Source organism: Diachasmimorpha longicaudata, chromosome 1, assembly GCF_034640455.1.
Source record: "Diachasmimorpha longicaudata isolate KC_UGA_2023 chromosome 1, iyDiaLong2, whole genome shotgun sequence".
In the NCBI taxonomy this organism is placed as follows: Eukaryota; Metazoa; Arthropoda; class Insecta; order Hymenoptera; family Braconidae; genus Diachasmimorpha; species Diachasmimorpha longicaudata.
Genome location: NC_087225.1, coordinates 11,106,335 through 11,125,263, shown reverse-complemented (window position 1 = coordinate 11,125,263; position 18,929 = coordinate 11,106,335). Strand labels below are relative to the sequence as shown.

The 18,929-nt window shown below is 39.9% G+C and overlaps 1 protein-coding gene across 2 annotated transcripts in view; it reads left to right on the top strand.

The window, feature by feature from the left end:
• Positions 1-1,256: 1,256 nt before the first annotated feature.
• The window catches only part of LOC135166661 (lachesin-like), a 40,975-nt gene continuing 23,302 nt past the window's right edge, over positions 1,257-18,929 (top strand). For both annotated transcript variants that reach the window (XM_064129141.1, XM_064129150.1), the window contains exon 1: positions 1,257-1,394. In XM_064129141.1, the coding sequence (XP_063985211.1) occupies positions 1,325-1,394 (70 nt within the window). In that variant the 5' untranslated portion in view covers positions 1,257-1,324. The remainder of the gene's footprint in view (positions 1,395-18,929) is intronic.

The window sequence follows — 18,929 nt, the reverse complement described above, 5'->3', positions numbered from 1 at the left end:
GTTTGGCGGATGAATTTATTCTCCCATCACTCGGAAGGAATGAAAAAATATTCCACTCAAAAATATTAGAGGTGGGGAGATAGCGGGAGCGAGAAACTCGGAGAAATAAAGAATTCATCGGTTCCCCGGTGATGCTTCATCAATGATGAATGGCGGAGGGAGACAGTGGTGCAGTGAGAATGTTGGATGATGGGAATTGATTACCCTAGATTTCCAATATTAAAACTAATGTTGGAGAGTCTCTTAACTTTTTCATTGATAAAACATTGATAATGGATTGAACGCAGGTGGATAATTGTATTCAACTTTTTGCCGATATTTTTTTACCTTTCAATCATCCTCAATACATTATGATTCTGTCAATCAATAATTGTCATTCTCACAGGGTTATACAACCCGTGTTGCCCCTGGATAATTATAAATATTCAGTGATGCGCGGTTGCAACAAACAGAATGATTCACAATTATCAATTTACACTGGGTAAATTGATAATTACCTCTCCTGTAATATTACCCATCGCGAGCGTGCACGCCAGCAAGAACATTGGGCTTGCAATTGTGCATAATAACAAAGGTGGTGCAGCATGTTATTTGAAGTCCACCACCACTGAATATATTCCGTATCATTATTGCACATGAAGGTGCAGGTTAAATCGCATCAACTCTCCATCAGCACCCTCATACATCAATAATTAAGTATTGTTTTGTACGAATGCTCCACATTGCCATCCGTGCTGGATAGCACTAAGAATAATCGACCCATCCTCGACGCCATGCGAACGACAAAGATTAAATGGAAAAAAATATTTAATAAAAATTACGTATATTTCTGGAGGTTAATGTAAATTAATGTAATGAAGTTTATCCACAGCATTCCATAATTTTTATTGAATATACCAATAAACGTTTGACGTACATTCTAGATATTCTCGTCGGGTCAATTGGTGATAGTTCAATGAAAATTAGGCGAAAGTGCCACAACTCCCGAGTGAGAAAGGTCCAATAAAAAGTATGGAACTTGAAAAAAATGGGATTAGATACTCGTTTTAATACACAAATTCTTCATCTTTATTTATTAAAGTATTGTCACCTGGAACCTATAGTTTTCGGACCAGTTAATTTTTCCTGTCAACGCGACAACTCCCCCCGAAAACAATTTATCCCCCACCGCACATTGAGCGCCGACGGCGTCTGGCAAGTGGTGTAGCGCTTAAATAGTCAGCCCAGGCGCATGACTGGCGATTTGGCGGGAGAGCGCAGAGTGTTACCAGCGGCGGGGTAAGTCCAGTGTCAGTGGACGTTCGCGCGTCGTCACAGTGGCACGATGATCGTTATCGGGGTTTGTGTCCTGTGTCTCGCGACTGCAGTTACTGCACTGAGTGATCCTGCTGCAGGTAAATCAATCATTCAGGGGTGGATTCATTTCGGGGTGACGTGGAACTCGTTTTGGTTCACTGTTGGATACGATCGACACTTCGAGAGTATCATTCCTTATTCAATGCCCTGGTGAGACGTTTAATTCAGGGAATTCAAAGTTTATATTTAAATTTTCATCTGGTCAGGATTTTAATCGAGGGAATTGACGTTGAGTGTGAATTGGAAAGTGAATTGTCTCTTAATCACAGTCATCTTATTGTGCTCCTCAGATGCGGTGCGAGATAATTTTTTTCCCCGGATAATTTTAAATGCAGATGTCAGTCTCTCAAAAAAATGTGTGTCATGAACACCAGAATCACTGGTATCCTAGAGGCAGTTGAATTCAAAGATATTCAAGCCTTTTCGCTTTCATTCCCTTTTATGATTTTCTATTCTTCGAGTCGAATGTCAATAGTTGCATCATCGATACATTTGAGCCGAAGTCTCCGGACATTTTTCAATAAATTCATTTTTCATTCATTTTCGACGACTGAATGGTTAAATGAAAATGGTTGAAAATACTTGAATGTGCTTAGCGCTGAATAATTGATCAAAAACTTCAAAACAAAATTATCTCAATATCTCGAACCAAGGCAATTTCTCTTAATCTCAGTAACCCAACCAAAACCTTTTAAAATTGACCAATTCACCAGGATAGCGTTCAACTCCAGCACTGAAACAAGATCATATCAACTCAAGCTACTTTTCCTGCCGCTATTATTCACCTGTCGCACCGAGAGATTCACAAAAGTAAGACAGAGCGCAGGCAGAAAGAAACTTTTATTTTTCGTGCCACATAGTCTCTCCCCTTTCCTCTCTCCAATCCCCACTTTAGGTTATATCTACATCAGGCCAAGGTATTCCTGGGCAAAGTGACAGTGTCCCGCTGGCGACTAGGGCTCTTTGCGCCAAGTATTTACATATAAATGGAGCAACACACCGTGGGCATGTACGAAACTTCATATAGGGGGTCTCGTATTGTCTGACAGAGTCGAGCGTGTGCAACTCCTTATTGCTAATGCTGAACGAGCCAGGGGGATAATTAATTATTTGTCTTGCTTGAGTAAGTCCAACGAACTCCCAGATTATAGCGTTGCGTGATAATCAGGAACGAGGACTGGTGTATCAACATGCGGGGGATTGGATCCATTCTAAATGAAGCGTTGAATTGCGGAATTTATTTTGGTGACAATGACGTGAATTTTTAGAGAGTTCAGACTGTGGGGGGAGGGGCGGGATGGAATTTTCAAGATTAATCAGGTGCTGGTGTACGAGTCCTGACATATTCGCCTTAACGTAAAATCAATGGAGGGAAAGTACAATGGAACTCGATAATACGCGAATAATTGCGGCTGGAAGAGATGGATATGGGGTTGTAACGCTACGGGAGAATTAGAATTTGTTCACTGTGTACGGAAAATCGTGTATGTATCACCATTTAGGAGGCCATAGAAACTCAACGAGTGAGTTCTTGCGAGTCAGTAGGCCATAAATTCACTTTGCTGCGAGTACGTTGAAGACCTATCCCGGCATTCGAGTGCATTCGCGAAATCTCGGGGATAATAGTCCCTGTTCACGCCAGCCGGTCTTTCCATCTTGTTTTCAAAGCTGCTTTGATTTGCCGACTAATTTACACCTGAAATTAAAAATATGAAGTACCGGAAATTGGGCTGTGCTTTACAGATTTTTTTTACAAAACATTAATGGACGGAATTCAATTCATTTAAACTTTCAGAAACTGATTTTTGAGAGCATGTAATTGGTTTCTAATCGAATTTGGATTATTTTTAATTTTGATAAAGGTCTGAGAGCAATAACATTCAAGTTCAATGAGGTTTAGAGATAAAAATACACAGTGATGTGATTACCTCCATCACAATCGATCATTCCTCCAAAGTAAAATTCTCTACCCATGAATTTTTGAATCTCCACAATGACGGAATGTCACATTCAGTGGCTGTCGCGACATTCGACGGAACAATTTTCCGAATAAATGACGTGATGGCGGTGTGCGTGGAATCGATTTTCCATGCCATCCAGATAATTTGATGGTTATCCCATTATTCAATGGAGTAGACTCAAGCCCCAGAAAAGCCACAGAAAATACGTCAAACTTGACCACTGATGTTGACTGACCCAAGTGGTCCGCCAATATTTTCAAACATCTCATTATCGATATCACCCAGCGATATGGTGTATTTACACAACGCTAATTAATAGTTCAGCGCCATAATAGCGGAAAAACATTGACTTGCGTAAGCTATTTGCTGATAATTAATGAAATCGCTGGCAATACTATGGCATTAACAAAATACGATAATACATGGAGAGAAATATCTCAATAAAAATCGGGCGAAAATTCCGTAATTCCTTAGTGGAACCATAGGTCCGATAAAAATTATGAAAGCTCCAATAAAAGTACGTACGCTCCGTAAAAATTACGTAAGTCATTGCGTACTTTTTACTGGACTTTTCGTAATTTTTACCAGACCTTTGTGCTCGCTGCGAATTACGGAACTTCTTTGTCAGTTTTACGGAATGTTTCTCTCCGTACCCGAGAAAAATGCGAATAACAGAAAAAATTGAATTGGTAATTGAATTATCGGACGTGATGATAATTGATGATTATTCGATTTAGTTTTGTGTTATACATGGAGTAGAATTAAATGAGATTGTGATTATTCTCGAGCCCTGATTCAATTCCCGCAGGTGAACATTTTTCATTTACATGTAACTAGTTCACGTTGCATTTAAATACGTCTTCGTATTATTTTTTTTATCAGATTGATTGATTTTTCCATCATTTGGGAGGTTCAACTTATTTCTATGAATGTTATTTCCTTTAAATATTGCAAAACTCTTAAAAAGTATCCTAGGTTTGGAAAAGCTCCGCGGAAAGACAAGAGAAAATTTCAGACTAAAAAATTAGAGAGGAAAAAATTTCGCATCCGCCAGGTCGGGACTCGAACCTGTGTCTCACATTCAGGAAAATAAATAGAAATGTCGCCCTATATTTCCCGAATTTATTAAATAACTCTCCAGTTGAGGGAATTTCTCGCGATGTCTTCTGATGCCCGAACGAACTGAGAATTTTTATCCGCCATCGGCGATCGACCAGCCCCAGTCCCAACGCCGGTGTTGCGCTATGAGATTTTGCATTTGATTGCGACTAATTCGCAAACACAGGAAATCCACTGTTTCTCGGACAACACAGCATGAATTGTTGGTGCATGTTTGTGTGGTCAACTAGTTAAGAGCCCTTCCCCACACGATCCCCTGCTTCAGACACAAAAATTTTACCGCTTTCTGTACAGAAAAATAGGAAAAAAAAATTCCACCGCTGGAGCATGACATAAAAGATGAAAATGGAAATAACATAATGTCCCCGAAGGGACCAATAATGGCTTTACACCTGCTGCTGAAAAAGAAAAGTAAAAGAGTGGAAAAAGAAAATAATGGCGAAGAAAATAAAATAAGAATTGCCCGGTTAGGGGAGTTGTGACGCTCGTGGAAACGTATCGTTGTCTCTGTACTAGTGTTAGGTCGCGTTTACTCGCGCTATACATCAATCTTACAGCTGTTGCAACGGCTACTCGAACTGATTGACGCGATATCGGGGGTGCATATAATGCCCTAGCGGTGCAAACACTCTCAATGACTCGAGAAAATTTTAATATCGATTTTTCAAGTCTTTCGTTCAGATCTTGATTCATGGAATTTATATTTTTGTAAATGTATTTTTAGCGAAATTTTTCATTACTCGAAGTCCCCAGTCACGTAATTATATTTTGTTGACGCCAATTGCATTTAATTATTGATACAGTTTTTGGAAATTTTTTTCACAGAGTAATTGAATTGAATTTTCAATAATTTAATGACCCAGTTTACGTACAGTTCAATAAAACAATCATTGGAATTTTGAATTTCCAACTGTTTCATTCATGAAACCCTGCTGTATCTCTTATGGAGCCCTTATGACTTCCTAATTTCAATTCTATGACCCTATAACCTCAGGTCCTTAAAAGTCGCTCCTACAATTTCCAACAGAGTTAAAATCCCTCACTTGATCATAAGACCCTTTTTAAGCCCCCAACCACACCTCCCAAGCCCTTCATAAAATCCCCACAAAATCCGCCCATGAAGCCACAGAATTTCATCTCACCCCTCTTCAAAAATTCCCAATTCCTCTCAATTCCCAACCCCCATGAAATTACCTCAAGTTCTCCAATTTTTCGAAACCCACTGGAAGAAAAAAGTTCCAGTACCTGTGCACAATCTGCAACTAATGTACAATTTTTATCGTATATTTACCATTTCCACCGAATAATTAACGAGCAACCGAAGATACCATCTCGAATAATAGGAAAACGTGGGCTTGAATACTACCAACAGTGTACTGCATACTCATATACATTAAACTCACATGTGAGCGGGTGGTGTACTGTGCTTTGGTGCAGCCCGGTAAATTGCCAGGAGTGCCAGCAGCCGCCGGGGGGAAGTGAAGAGAGAAGAGTGGAGGGTCTTGGCTGTGAGACTCGTTAACGAAGCTCTCCGGTTTGTTCCCACGGGACATCCCTCCACCTCTCACATTCTCTCTTTCACCTTCTCACCACGTTCATTCTATTCACCTCCCCCATTCTCCTTTACATCAATGGATCGTTTCGACGGTGACTCAGGCAAACTCCAACCTCTTCCACCAGCAAGTGAGCTGCGACTATTATCGCACCAATATTGATCATTGGTATCAATTAAATCCCAATTTGCATTTTTCAATTGGAATATTTGATGATTAACTGTGCGTTATCAGGGTAAAAGTACGAACTGGAGAGAGAATAATTGATATTTATCTCTATGAATTATTAATTTTTGTTATTACGGGAATAATTTGTTTCCGGATGTTCTCGGAGGATTAAGTGAGGCCCTGAGGCTCACGAGGGTTTAAGTCGTGGGGTGTACAGTGATTAGTGAAATGATTTTTGATCTTGATTAGGTGTAAATTATAAAGAGGTAATGCGAGGGATGGTGGATGTTCCCGTAAGGGTCTGACTTATCGTCGTTTCCCGTTATCACTAACGTGGACGAATCGTTTTGACGGTGATTCTAACGGCGACTCGAACTAACGAGTGAGTAGTGACTATTATCGCAGCAGTATCGACCATTGGTATCAGTTAACCCCTCATTTGCATTTTTGAATTGGAATATTTGATAATTCATTCTGTGTTAACAGGGTGGAGGTATCGAGAGGGCCCGATTAAAATTCCCGAAGGTCCGGGAAAATGTACCGGACACTCTGTACATAATACACAGTCTGTTACGTAATTTTTACGGAACGTTCCGTACTTTTAACTGGGTCCTCTGTAATTTTTATTGCCCTTTGTTCTCACTTGGGAATTACGGAACCTTCGGGTAATTGTTATTGAACTCTTTCGTCCACTGCAGCGAGTGAACTGCTACTATTATCTCACCAGTATCGACCATTGGTATCAGTTAACCCCTCATTTGCATTTTTGAAATGGAATATTTGATAATTAATTCTGTGTTAACAGGGGAGTGGACGGAAGGTTTCGACGGGGTCAGACATTAAGCTTTGTCTCATTATAAATTTTTGTCATTACGATATTAATTTATCTCTGACTGGGTTTCGAGGGTTTATTTTCGGCGTATGAGGGTTACAAAAATCTTCCCAGGGATTTACGGTGATTAATGGAGTTATTGGTCCTCTTTATCCTCCGTTAATTATGTCGACGTCAAGTGAGAATCTCATGAGGGTCACGTAAGAGTTGTATCAGGAACTCGTGATAGTTATATACGTCTATTAGAAATTTCTCAAGAATTTCATAAGAGCCATACCGGCATCGTATTCTGCAGTTGCACTGAATTCGTATGAGAGTCTTATAAGGTCCGCATGACCTTTTCTGATCCTTCCATCCCCACCACCCCACCCCACCACCAATTTCACTGCCTTTTCCTTCGATATTTATTGTCAGAAAATAGTAACAAAGCCCTGTACATATTATCGGTTATATAGACCACCTATATTCCTGTCAAGGTACTCAATACCACCGATGCAAAAGTTTGAGGGAGCAATGACATTCGCCAAATTACAAAGTTCTCGTTGCAGCCAAACTCGGGGAGGGACTAATGGAAGCATCGATTGTCTTTCAAGGGGTATCACCTATTCCACTCCACAAGTTTCAATGTAACTCAACCAACGAGGGAGGTTAATAAACATAGTGATTTTTGGAGATAAGTGATTTCGCGTGAATGAGAGTGCTAGAGTGTAAATGTTTAGTGGTGTTCTGACTTTTTTCGTATCCCTTCCGGCGATTATGTACTGATTCAGTCACTTTCTTGATCTAGTATGCACAATGGGGACTCCTCCATACGCTCTCTGGAAGTAGAAAAGTGGACGGCCAGAGCGACGGAATTTTTTTGCACTCTCGGGAGCGGAAGCTACAGCTTTTCTCGTCCATTTCTAAGGAAGAATTCAGGGAGGAAAGGAAATAAAATTGATGAGGGTGACGTAAATTAGCATGAGAAGCCACAAGAGTCATGAGTCTCTTATTTAATGCGGGCTCTATGACACGAGAAGCAAATATGAATCAAATAAGGTCCTTATGAAACTACTGCAAAAGCCTCACAAACTTTCTATTTCAACTCGATGAATCCTCCGGAGAAATTCACGAAACTCTCATGAGGCCCACACATACCTTTCATGTGATGATATAATGGACATAATAAGGCCCTCAAGGAACCCGTGCACCCCCCCCCCTCTCCACCTCCCTAGCCTTCATAAGACCCCAATGGAACCGTGAAAGATCCTCACGATAGTATTATGAACCTCTGATGAGACCATCACGATAAAGCCATATAAGTATCGTAGGAGCCTGAGGTAGTCCTCATAAGGCCCTTAAGACCCCTCCAAAGCTTACATGAAGGCCTTCGTGACTCTCATACCTCGCACGACTCTCACACGACCCTCATCTGGCTCGTAATCACCGTCGTGAACCTTCGAAGGGAAAGTTTGAGATGTAAAGGTTCATGGAATTGTCCACCACCCTTATCAGACTTCTTATAACCCTTATACACAATATTCCGGTTCCCAAAATACCCAACAGATCAGTTCAGGTCGGTGTCATGCAAGCCTCGTGATCCTCGTGACCCGTAAAAGAGTTTATAATCCTTAAAAAATACTGATCTTTATGCTGTTCAAAGCCAGTTCAGCTCTCATCCCCCTTTAGATAATCCCAATTCCTATGATAATCCCCGTACACCATTCCACTGGAGCCTAGGTCAACCGGGTTCATACTGAAGGACCAGCTTACCTCTAATGAGGTACATAATCGGCCCTCTGTCTCCCTCCTCTCTTATATAATCACTCGCATCGACCGCACAAAGGCCGCAATTCCAAAGTATCCAATATTTTTCATCATCCCTTCAGTTCATCTCCTCAATTAATTCTCAACCCCAGATGTCATCGCTCCTTCTCTTTTATAAAATCGACTAATCATTTGCGTTTCACAACACTGGAGAAACAAAATTACATCGAACACAGCCAGGAAAATGTTGACCCCAATCGATTTCCCGTGAATTGAAAGCTAACGCAAAATCATTGGGTGAATGTTTGTGTGAATTAGGATTGTAGGGGTTTGTAAGGTATTCACTGATAACGAGTATTGGCCGACAATTATTTTAGGAAAAACGTATTTACTCGATCATTGAATCTTTGGCAATTCATTCGGAAATTCGGGGAGAGAAATTGTTGAATAGAGCGGCGTTTATCGAGAGGTTGGGCGCCATTGAAAAGAAAATATTTTTGAATTTATTGGAGCATGGTTTTCAATTGATTGGGGGTAATGGGGCAAATCTGAAGTGAATATTTTGGTTGAGGTGTCAATGGAATGGGATAACTATCCAATCATGCAATTATGGGATATGGGGATTAACTGTATGACACATAACGCTCATATGGACGGAGAAAAATGATGAGTCAAAATTACGGAGCTCATAGTTCACTCACCAATTGCAAAATTGAATTGGAAAATGGAAATGACCTCATCGTAATTTGTCCCAGTCTGTTCCTCTATTAAAAGAAGTTATAATTCATGAAGAAATTGATGCCGTGCCTTTTCTCAATTTTCTGAACTTGAAATACCTTTCAATTGATTTAGAGGCTGATAGACTGTTAATTCGATTTGAACGGTTACTTGAGTCCTCAGTGAAATGAGATTATCATCCAGTTAAACCGAACGATGTGACCCTAATAACGCCTCGTTTACAAAGATATTTACGGGTTGGTAGAGGAAAGATATAGCATGCGAGAAATGGTTTCATAAACCACCACAGGGTAAAAGATAATGTAGTCGCGCACGGTTACCGCTGGTTACGTTAAATTATAATGACAAATCGCTCAGTCATATCAGAGGGAAGGATTATGCTTAATTGGTTAACGAATCGATTTTCCCCTGATCTAAATTCATTTTAGCATACCCTAGATTTTTGTTATTTCAAAGAAACAGACAGACTATCTCTTCTACAAATATTCATGCGGTTCACAAAGGCGATCCCGAGGATCCCGAAATATTGATGAACTACATCTTCAGGAATTTCTGCTGATCCTTAAAAGTCTGTGTTCTCAGTACTCAGTACTCAGTTAAATGACCGTCGGCGAGGAACTTTCGGTATATCGCCTCATGAAATTACTAATGGGATAATTCCTAGTGCTTCCCAGTTATCGAGTTCTCTCCTATTCTTCAACAAATAAAGATATTAAAAATAAAATAAATCCTCATGACTGCAGCATCAATAATATGAGACCTGGAGCCGAGCATAACGAAGGTGAGCTACTCCGGTATACACGGAGGTGCTATAAACTTTTCAATTCAATCACTGAACTTGGTGTGAATCCCGAGACAAGTTTCATCGCCTTTAGGCGAACGACGACGGAAACAAGAGGCAGAAGACTAAGCCCAAGGTACCGAGATACCGCGCGTATGAGTCACGGAGGAAAAGACAACAGGGTTGAATAGAAATACGAGAGAAGGTGGAGAGGAAAATAATAGGTGAGCGGCACAAGAACGTCCAGAGTCTAAACAAGTATGTGTGTATGTGTGTTTATGTATGTTTGTGTTGCATGAATTGTGTTCCAAAAAGGTTGTTTACATCTCATTGGTTCAGGCTCGTTTCAAAGGGTGGAGTGGAGGGTTCAACGGGAGGTCCAAACCGCGGAGGTTCTGGGAAGGGCTCGAACTCTTCATAATGACCAAGGATTAAGGGTCGTTTAATCAATTACGGTGAAATCCCTCAATTGCTCGTCCTTCAAGCATTACATCTTCGTGACCTTCATGATCCTTATGGGGTATCCGACCGGTGGGATAACCCTCATATGCCTCACGTCTGATCCTACAAGAACCTCTTGGTAAACCCTATGCTAAGAGTTTATCTAAGGGACTCTAAACAAGAGTAATGAACTCCGAAGTCCTCTGATCAGCGACTTCATTCACTTTTTTCCCAATGTAACGACAACGAATAGTTTTTATGGGCCTCTGGACCGAGGAAATTTGCGGAGCACTCTGTTTTTGGGAAGGGTCGTGCGAGTAAATTGACAACCGTAAGTTTTCAGTGCTACTAGTGCCCAGAGGGATATCTCCTAGGGAAATCCAATTGCTGGGTTGCAACGTTGTTTGTATCCAATTGCAGTCGAAAATTTCGGAGAAGTTTGGCTCATAATGGAGTTTCATTTGTGGAGAGGGGATTTGTGCGAAAGATTTAATTGTTTTCGCTGTAGCATTTGTCGCTCACTTATTAAGTTTATATCACTTATTTTCGAAATTCACGGCTGGTAGGTAATTAATAAATTTGTCAAACATTTCTCTGTCATATCTTACCCGAATTTCCTGGAGAATTTGACTGAGGCATCGGACCTGCAGCAATTACGATTATGATTATTGTATAATAATAATTGGATGACATACAATTAATTCAGTTGTTAGACGCCAATAGAAGTGAAGTAGAAGAGTAAAATTCTCATTTTTCCCGAAATTGCGAAGGAAAAAGGAAAATTAGATCTATGAAATGATTTATAATGCATTAGTACCCCCGGCGTACTCAAGGAATAGAAAGCTTTCAGTACTAACGAAAGAATTAATGTTGAGGATTTCGGATATAATGTAAAATATACCTTTTAATTTGTTGGACCGGGGATGAGTGGCGGCAGGCGAATAAAATTAAACCCCAAATAGCAGCTAAAACTGGAGCTCCATGATATTTCCTTTCTACGTTACAAAAAAATCCATTCGGTTTTTAGACGAGGACAGAATCACTCTAAATTGAATGGCCCTTTTACGTTCCTCTACATGAATAATATCCAGTTTTATTACGCTGAAGCCAGATTAAATCAACCAATATTTGAAATTTTCATCAGGCAATATCTCATCTCATTTCTTCCACTGATTTATTCCTCAACTCAATCCATTATTGCTTATTCAGATCGGAGCGCCTGTCACACGTGATTGATTTACTATTCAGATCGTTCTTTCTCGTGATGGACAGAATTCAGTAAAATGACATTTCAATTACGAATTCAGTAATTCTTGTTCGGATAAGTGTCACTATCATTTCATTAGGTTATATCTGATTGCTTGGGGGAGGGGGAATAGATTGAGGTACGAAATCTCGTCGGATAATAATCCGATTTTTTTAAAAATATTGGCGCAAGTTTGAGAATGCAATTCAGCGAGTTGTCGCTCACGGTGAAAGGTAAGACGTACGGTATAAGAAATGAAGGGATAAAAGGGAGGAATGAGGGGGGTGAGCCATTTTGCCAATGTCAATAGCCCCTGTGTAGTCGTCAACGGGACGTGGAAACTGCAGGAAGAATAATGCCGGGGGGAAAATTATTTTTTTCCAATGGGAAGGAGAAATCTGCCCGCCCACCTTCATCAAAGTGAAGTGGCAGAGGTGCATGGGGTGTATGGGAGAATTATTATTTTTTTTTTATTTTTTAGTCGTGAAATTGTTTTAATGATGCTCTCAGAAATATGGTTCATTTAAGGCAGCACTACCCGTATGGTACATTGAAACAGTAATGAAAACTGGAATAAATGCAGAAAAGTGGATTCCATTAGCTGTCGTAACTTTTTCGCAATTTAAATAGAGGTTCATTTTTTTAGCAAAATAGTGAAAATTAAAATGGAGGTCTTATATGGAAGCCCTCATAAAAATTAATCTGCCATTCTGCAAATAAATTACATGATTTATTGATAAGAGAATCTGGGAAAAATTGTTTCGATAATACTGATTAGATAGGATTTTATCAAATTGTTTCCTCCAATCGACATATCTAGGCCGGGGGCAAGAGCTATCTAAATTAACTAATTTGTTTTCCTAACGCCTGAAATGATGGCCAAACAATAACTGATAAACTTTCCATGAAAGTGTACTTAAATTTAATAAAATGGCTCATGAATTCATAAATCATTAATAAGTCGTTCACTCAAACTAAATTAATTTTATTTAATGTAAATGAATTTCCCGTGATTAAGAAATATGGCAAATTATTCACTATGAATAAAATTTTATTTATCATCGAAGAATAAATAATCATGATCCATTGAAATTTATTATTACAAAAAGACTAAAAAATCATTTGACTGGGTGTATTGTCATCCAGTCTGACTAAAGCTATTTCGTTCTCCTTCAAGAAGATTATGTTTGTAATTTAGAGTCGTGTAATCATTGCCACAGGTCCGTAGAGTGTCACCGGAAAAGACGAGGTTCTCACCGGAATTTGCCTTCATGCGAATACCCGTTCCACGTAGACTTCCGTGAATTAGTGAAATTCTTAATTAAAAAATGGCTACGGGTAATCGCCGTACGAGCAAGTTGCCGCAACGTGACGGTTTAAGTTGGATAATAGAATTTCACGGGTGAATAAAAAATAAGTGAGACTCCCTGGAGTTCCTTAGGGTTGAAAAACATAAACAAGAGGGAAACACCCCCGATATCGTATATTTCAGAAGGGATACTTTAATATTCAAGATATTGAATTCCGTTGAAGCCGCCAGAGAGCGACAGTGACTCCTCAAAGATTGAACGAAAGGGAAAGTTTGTATCCACACTTTTTTCATCTCTTCAGTTAATACTTCCCTCTGGTCCATTCACCAACCACGATATTGTTATACCCCATTGCAACCCCTCCCCTACACAACCCAAAACTGTAAACTATTTTAAACTCCCTGATATCTCCCATTTCATAATTCAATGCAATTAAATCAGGATCAACCAGTCTCTCTGAGTCTCAATTCTACGAGATTATTTTTCCAACCCGTGCACCCCGTAATTCAATCTTCATCCCTTGCTAACTAAATTCACTAAATTCTATTCTACTTAACTGTTGAGCACTACCTCATTAATTATTTTCACAAATCTCGATGAAAAAAAATCCATCCCTTGAAAATTGTATTTTTAAGGCATTAAAACAAATACCCTTAAAAACAATTTAGCGGTAAAAATGCGGAATGAGTTTGTGAAAAAAAAACATGAAAGGCTTTTGACCGTTGGAGTACGGTTGAAAAATTTCAATCGAGTTCGTTGGAGTTGCATCGGAATTGTCACTTGTTTATTCGTCCTCGTTCAACGCAATTTTCTCTGTTTCCTTTTCCCATTCGTCCTCATTCACCCTTGCGGGCGAGAGGAGATGATCATCATGATTAACAACAGCGGGTATTGATGTACGAGATTTGGGTGAATCAGGTGTATGAAATATCCCTGACTATATACATCCAATTCTGGAGTTGCTGTGAGTACTATCATTCAATTTTCCCTTTAATCCTGAGATACATTTACGCATTTCTATTTATAGATCATCACTCACCGAATCGAACATTCTTCTCATCAGTAAATTACTGACGGTGTGAAATGCCCACCCTCGTTCCACCCCCGATCGTCTGTTTTACTCTGTCCGAATCAAAGAGGACGCACCCCCATTTAGTATCCTCCATGCTTCTCTAACATATTTTACACCACTCAACCTCCTGCTCTTCGCCCTCCCTACAGCCCCTGAGATACCGCAAAGTGGAATATGTTAAAGTGCATTGCGTGTGCCACGTTAATTCGTTTCACCAACAATTAAGAAGGAAATCGTGATGGGTCAATTCCATGCTGTTTTATACAATGCTTATAACGTGCCAAATGCAAGCGTGAAAAACGTTACAGTCAAGGTAATGCTGATGCGATAATAAAAAGCACTTATGGATTAATATCATTTATTCACATTTCACTCACACTCGGTAATGGTCTCTCTAGGGAGGAATTATTGTTTCATTCAATTCATTTGGTGCATTGTTATGTGGCGACATCATTTTTGTGATATGAAAATGGCGGTTCTGTGTTTTGCGAAAATCCCCCCGTGTCATCAAATGTTACGGAGTGAATATATTTGAGGGAGAAAAGGGATGAAATCAAGGGATTTTGTATTTCACCAGAAATTTCTGTCATCCACATTAACGTGTATCAATATTACAAAAAAACATTTTAAGGGTGTTCATGTTTCGTGTGAATTTACGATGCGATTGACGTCTGAAAATGTATTTAATGGCTCACGAAGTTTCAATATAGTGGGAACATTTTCCTGATTTTTCCTGGTTTTAAAAAGAATGACGAAACTGTAGATAAACGCATAAAAATAATCCCACCACCATAAAACTTGATGAGCCATTGAATAATGATAAAATGCAAGAAGGTTATATTTTTTCTCGCCAATCCGACCAATGATTTGCCAAAAAAATCTTTAATAAACGGGGATTGATTAAATGGATGAAACAATTTCGTCGAATTCCCCGGATTTTTTCATCAATTTCCCCCGAAATAATTACCTGTCCTAATTAGTCATGCGAGAGAATGAACTTTTTTTTCAATTGACGCACGAACTCGTTTGCCTCTAGCAAATATGCCGAACGATAAATTGATGTTGAAATCAATCAGCGTGTCATCGGAATGAACAAGTACTGCTGTACAAGTACAGCTGTCCATTAGGATCCTGAATCTTCGTGGAGTCATGTGAAATGATGATTTATACGGATGCAATCTGAGGTCTGATATGAGAGTCAAGAAAATCTAACGACCAAGAGGGCACCGAGAATTATCAACCGCTGAAACCGAAGCTTCCATTCATCATGCAACAGTGCATCGCGATTTCCTCACATTCAGGAAGAGATTCTCCATAAAAAATCCAACGCAAAGTTCTCCAGCCCCTTTCAATTTTTAAGGGCTCTCAGAATAAAAAAAACTCACCTTTACGACTTGCGATAGTCACACCCTCTGTGGGTATACGATAAGGGCTTATCCAAGCCGTTGTGCGAGGGCAGATTTATCGTTCGGCGTGCGAGGGCCATTAAAACGTGTTCGTTGTGCTTCCCTGTCCGTGGCTGATGTTATTAGCGGGAATAGTGGCAAGGGTCTGGGGTGAGTGAAGGAAGATGGTATTATACCGCAAAGCGCGTCCATCCACGTCTCTGGAGACAATGCCGAACCAAGTGACGACGTTGATATAACCTCTCACGTCAGCTTCACGGTTGGAAGTGTCACGCGATTCTCTTGGCTACTCGCAGGAAAGACGTTTCTTCCTGGAGTTGACTGGTGGATGCTATATTTGAGATAGACCCATGGTACACTGAGATAGAAATGTAAGATCCATCTCAGTACCTGTATCTGTCCGAGTAACTCAATGATGGATTGACAATTTTCCCTGGATAATTAAATGTTGTGTCATAAAAGCCCTTGCCTGAACGCCCTGGATTATATGTGAGACTATAAAGATTACGGTATCATCAATTTGATGCAACTCTTGCCCTCCAAAATATTGGAGATTCCCTCCTTTGCATCTTGGTCCTGTTCAACTTGTGATCCATTGATCCTATTTGGTTTATTTAGTCCACTCATTGACTATGAATGATCGGTACCTCAGAAGGATCGGTAAGGTGGTGCAGTAAGTTGATCCCAACATTTTCCAATTGATTCAATCCCTTCAACACCACTTGCCACGTCCCCTCGAACCCATCGCCATCGCTGTAATATTTATCCATCCCAAACATAATAAGAGATCTCCTCTACTATGCATTGAATTTCAAATTATTCACAAGGTAATACGGCCACACGATGTTACTCAACCACCGGATAACTTTGGAATTGGTCCATCGGGCATGATGTAACCACCAATAACAATGCTCAATCGTGCAATCAAGATTACATGCAGATCCCGAGATCAATATCGTGCGTTACCGACTCATCGGTTTGTACTTGTGGCTTTTGAGCAAGGTTCAATTGTTTTCAGTAATTCCATTGTACAGACAGCGGTGGTGGAGGAAGATTGGGAGGAGGATTCGTGTATATCTCGGTGGAGATACGATTAATGGCTTGACAGGGCACAGCCAAGAATAGCTAGACGCAAAGGATCAAAGCGTATGGCTGTTTCCTGGGCACTTGAGGAGTGGTTTCAATAGCTCCTGCGCAGCTATTGATGGAGGTAAAATTGTCCCTCAGATATGTTTTACTATCGAGATATTTGAGTACGAATGGAAGACCTCTCGATGGTAGATTGATTTTTATCTGTTGAAATTGTCTTATGATCGGGAACTGATTGGTTGATACGATTGGAGTCCTTCAGATCGTTGGAGATTAAAATACATCGGATGCACCAGTTTCTTCAAGTCCCCTCAAGACATTACTTTTTGTAGTAGACCTACTTCATCCCCCAATGCCACTCTACAAATACGGCTTCACTTGTCATCACGTGCTCACCAGTATCATCAATTACTCGCGTGCGTGACGATAATGACAGTGATAAATGTTGAATTGATGATCCAGATTTTCTGACTGGATAACACTCGTGTTCCAGCTCGATGGAGAATAATCAAATAGAATCGAATTTGGGGGATCGTTGAGTTGTAAGCAGTATTTCAGAACAGCAAGTCATTGGGCTTTTGCAATTTTACGTTTGTTTGAGTTTACTTGTCTCATATTTTAATTAACTTTTCTCAAATCCTCTAAATTTCCCGTCGCATATCCGCTTTAAATTCTTATCCAGATAATTTTATGATTCTCTCTCATCGATTTCTCAATAATCTCATTAATGAATTCGATCAGGAATTAGTGAACCGTAGGTAGTGCGTTCTGTTGGCATTATGAAGGTGTCAAAATCATTTTGAGGAAAAGAATCGTCACTATATCATGAATAATATCCAATGCTCCTTCTTCCGTTGATAAACATCATCACTCTATTTGCCGCGTCAAGAGGAAGTTGACTCTGACATACCACGTACGATTATAAATTGGATTAGTGAGTTGAACTGGGTATTTGATGGACCTCGACAGACAACAGATGTTGGGTTGGTTGTCATCAACGTCAGTGGTCCCTCATCAATTCTCACGGCTCATCCTTTGGTAACCTCAATCCATACCAGTGTGGCCACCATTCAGTGATATGTTTCCCTCTAGGTCTGTCACCGATTTCATGGGTCAGCACGTAGAAGTCGTACAACGGATGGGATTTCGTGACTCACCACCCTTCGCACTTTGTCACGATTCCTTCATTGAGGTTTTCTTTTATCTTTCGGTGGCCGTTGATCTGCTTCGTGAGAAGTTTTTACGTGCCAACGTTCTATTGGACACTTGGACTGAGAGTAATTTAATCGAAATCATAAAGTACATTTTCTAACCATGGCCAGGGCCAGGTGGACGATATACTGCATGGAATGACCGTAAAATATGTAAGGAAGTGAAAATAAATATAATAAACTGACCGAAACCGTCTCAGGCATGAGACGATTGAATTAGACTCGATATTTATGTACAAATGAATTGAAAAATATTTTTTCCATTACATTTATTTAAATCAAACTGTTAAATGTATTATCGACGAATGTAACATTGTTCGGTTGTCGACGGAAATAATTACGAAACATAATTTGTTACATAAATATTCCCTATCAAATCAAAATAGCCTCAATAAAAATGGCGACATTACATTTTTTTCATGACCATCGTGATGTTCACGTTATTTTCATGAGACCAAAAACTCGTGAACCGAGAGAATTCATTGGAAGTCTTGATCATCATGTCCTCATTCACAGAGTGAGGGACATTATGTGCATTTGACATTTCCAACCATTAGACTCGTAAGCCATTAGAGGAGAGCCAGAGCTGTCTGACATCCGGACGTTTGATAAGAGTAATTACGAGTCACGGGTATAATTAAACGGGGGGATTGAAAAACAATGGGTTGGGCGGATGAATAGGTAGTACGTGCCTCAAAAATATTAGAGATTCAGAAGTCATGCTCAACGAATTACGTAATGGAGAAAAAATGAGTCGAGTGCCGTAGGGGAATCCTCATTCAAGTACTCAGCTGTTCAAACAAATGTGAATATCTCGAGAGATATAATCGATAGAAATTCAAATAAAAATTCCGGCTGATACGGACTACATCGAGGGAAGGAATTCAGGAGAAATTACTC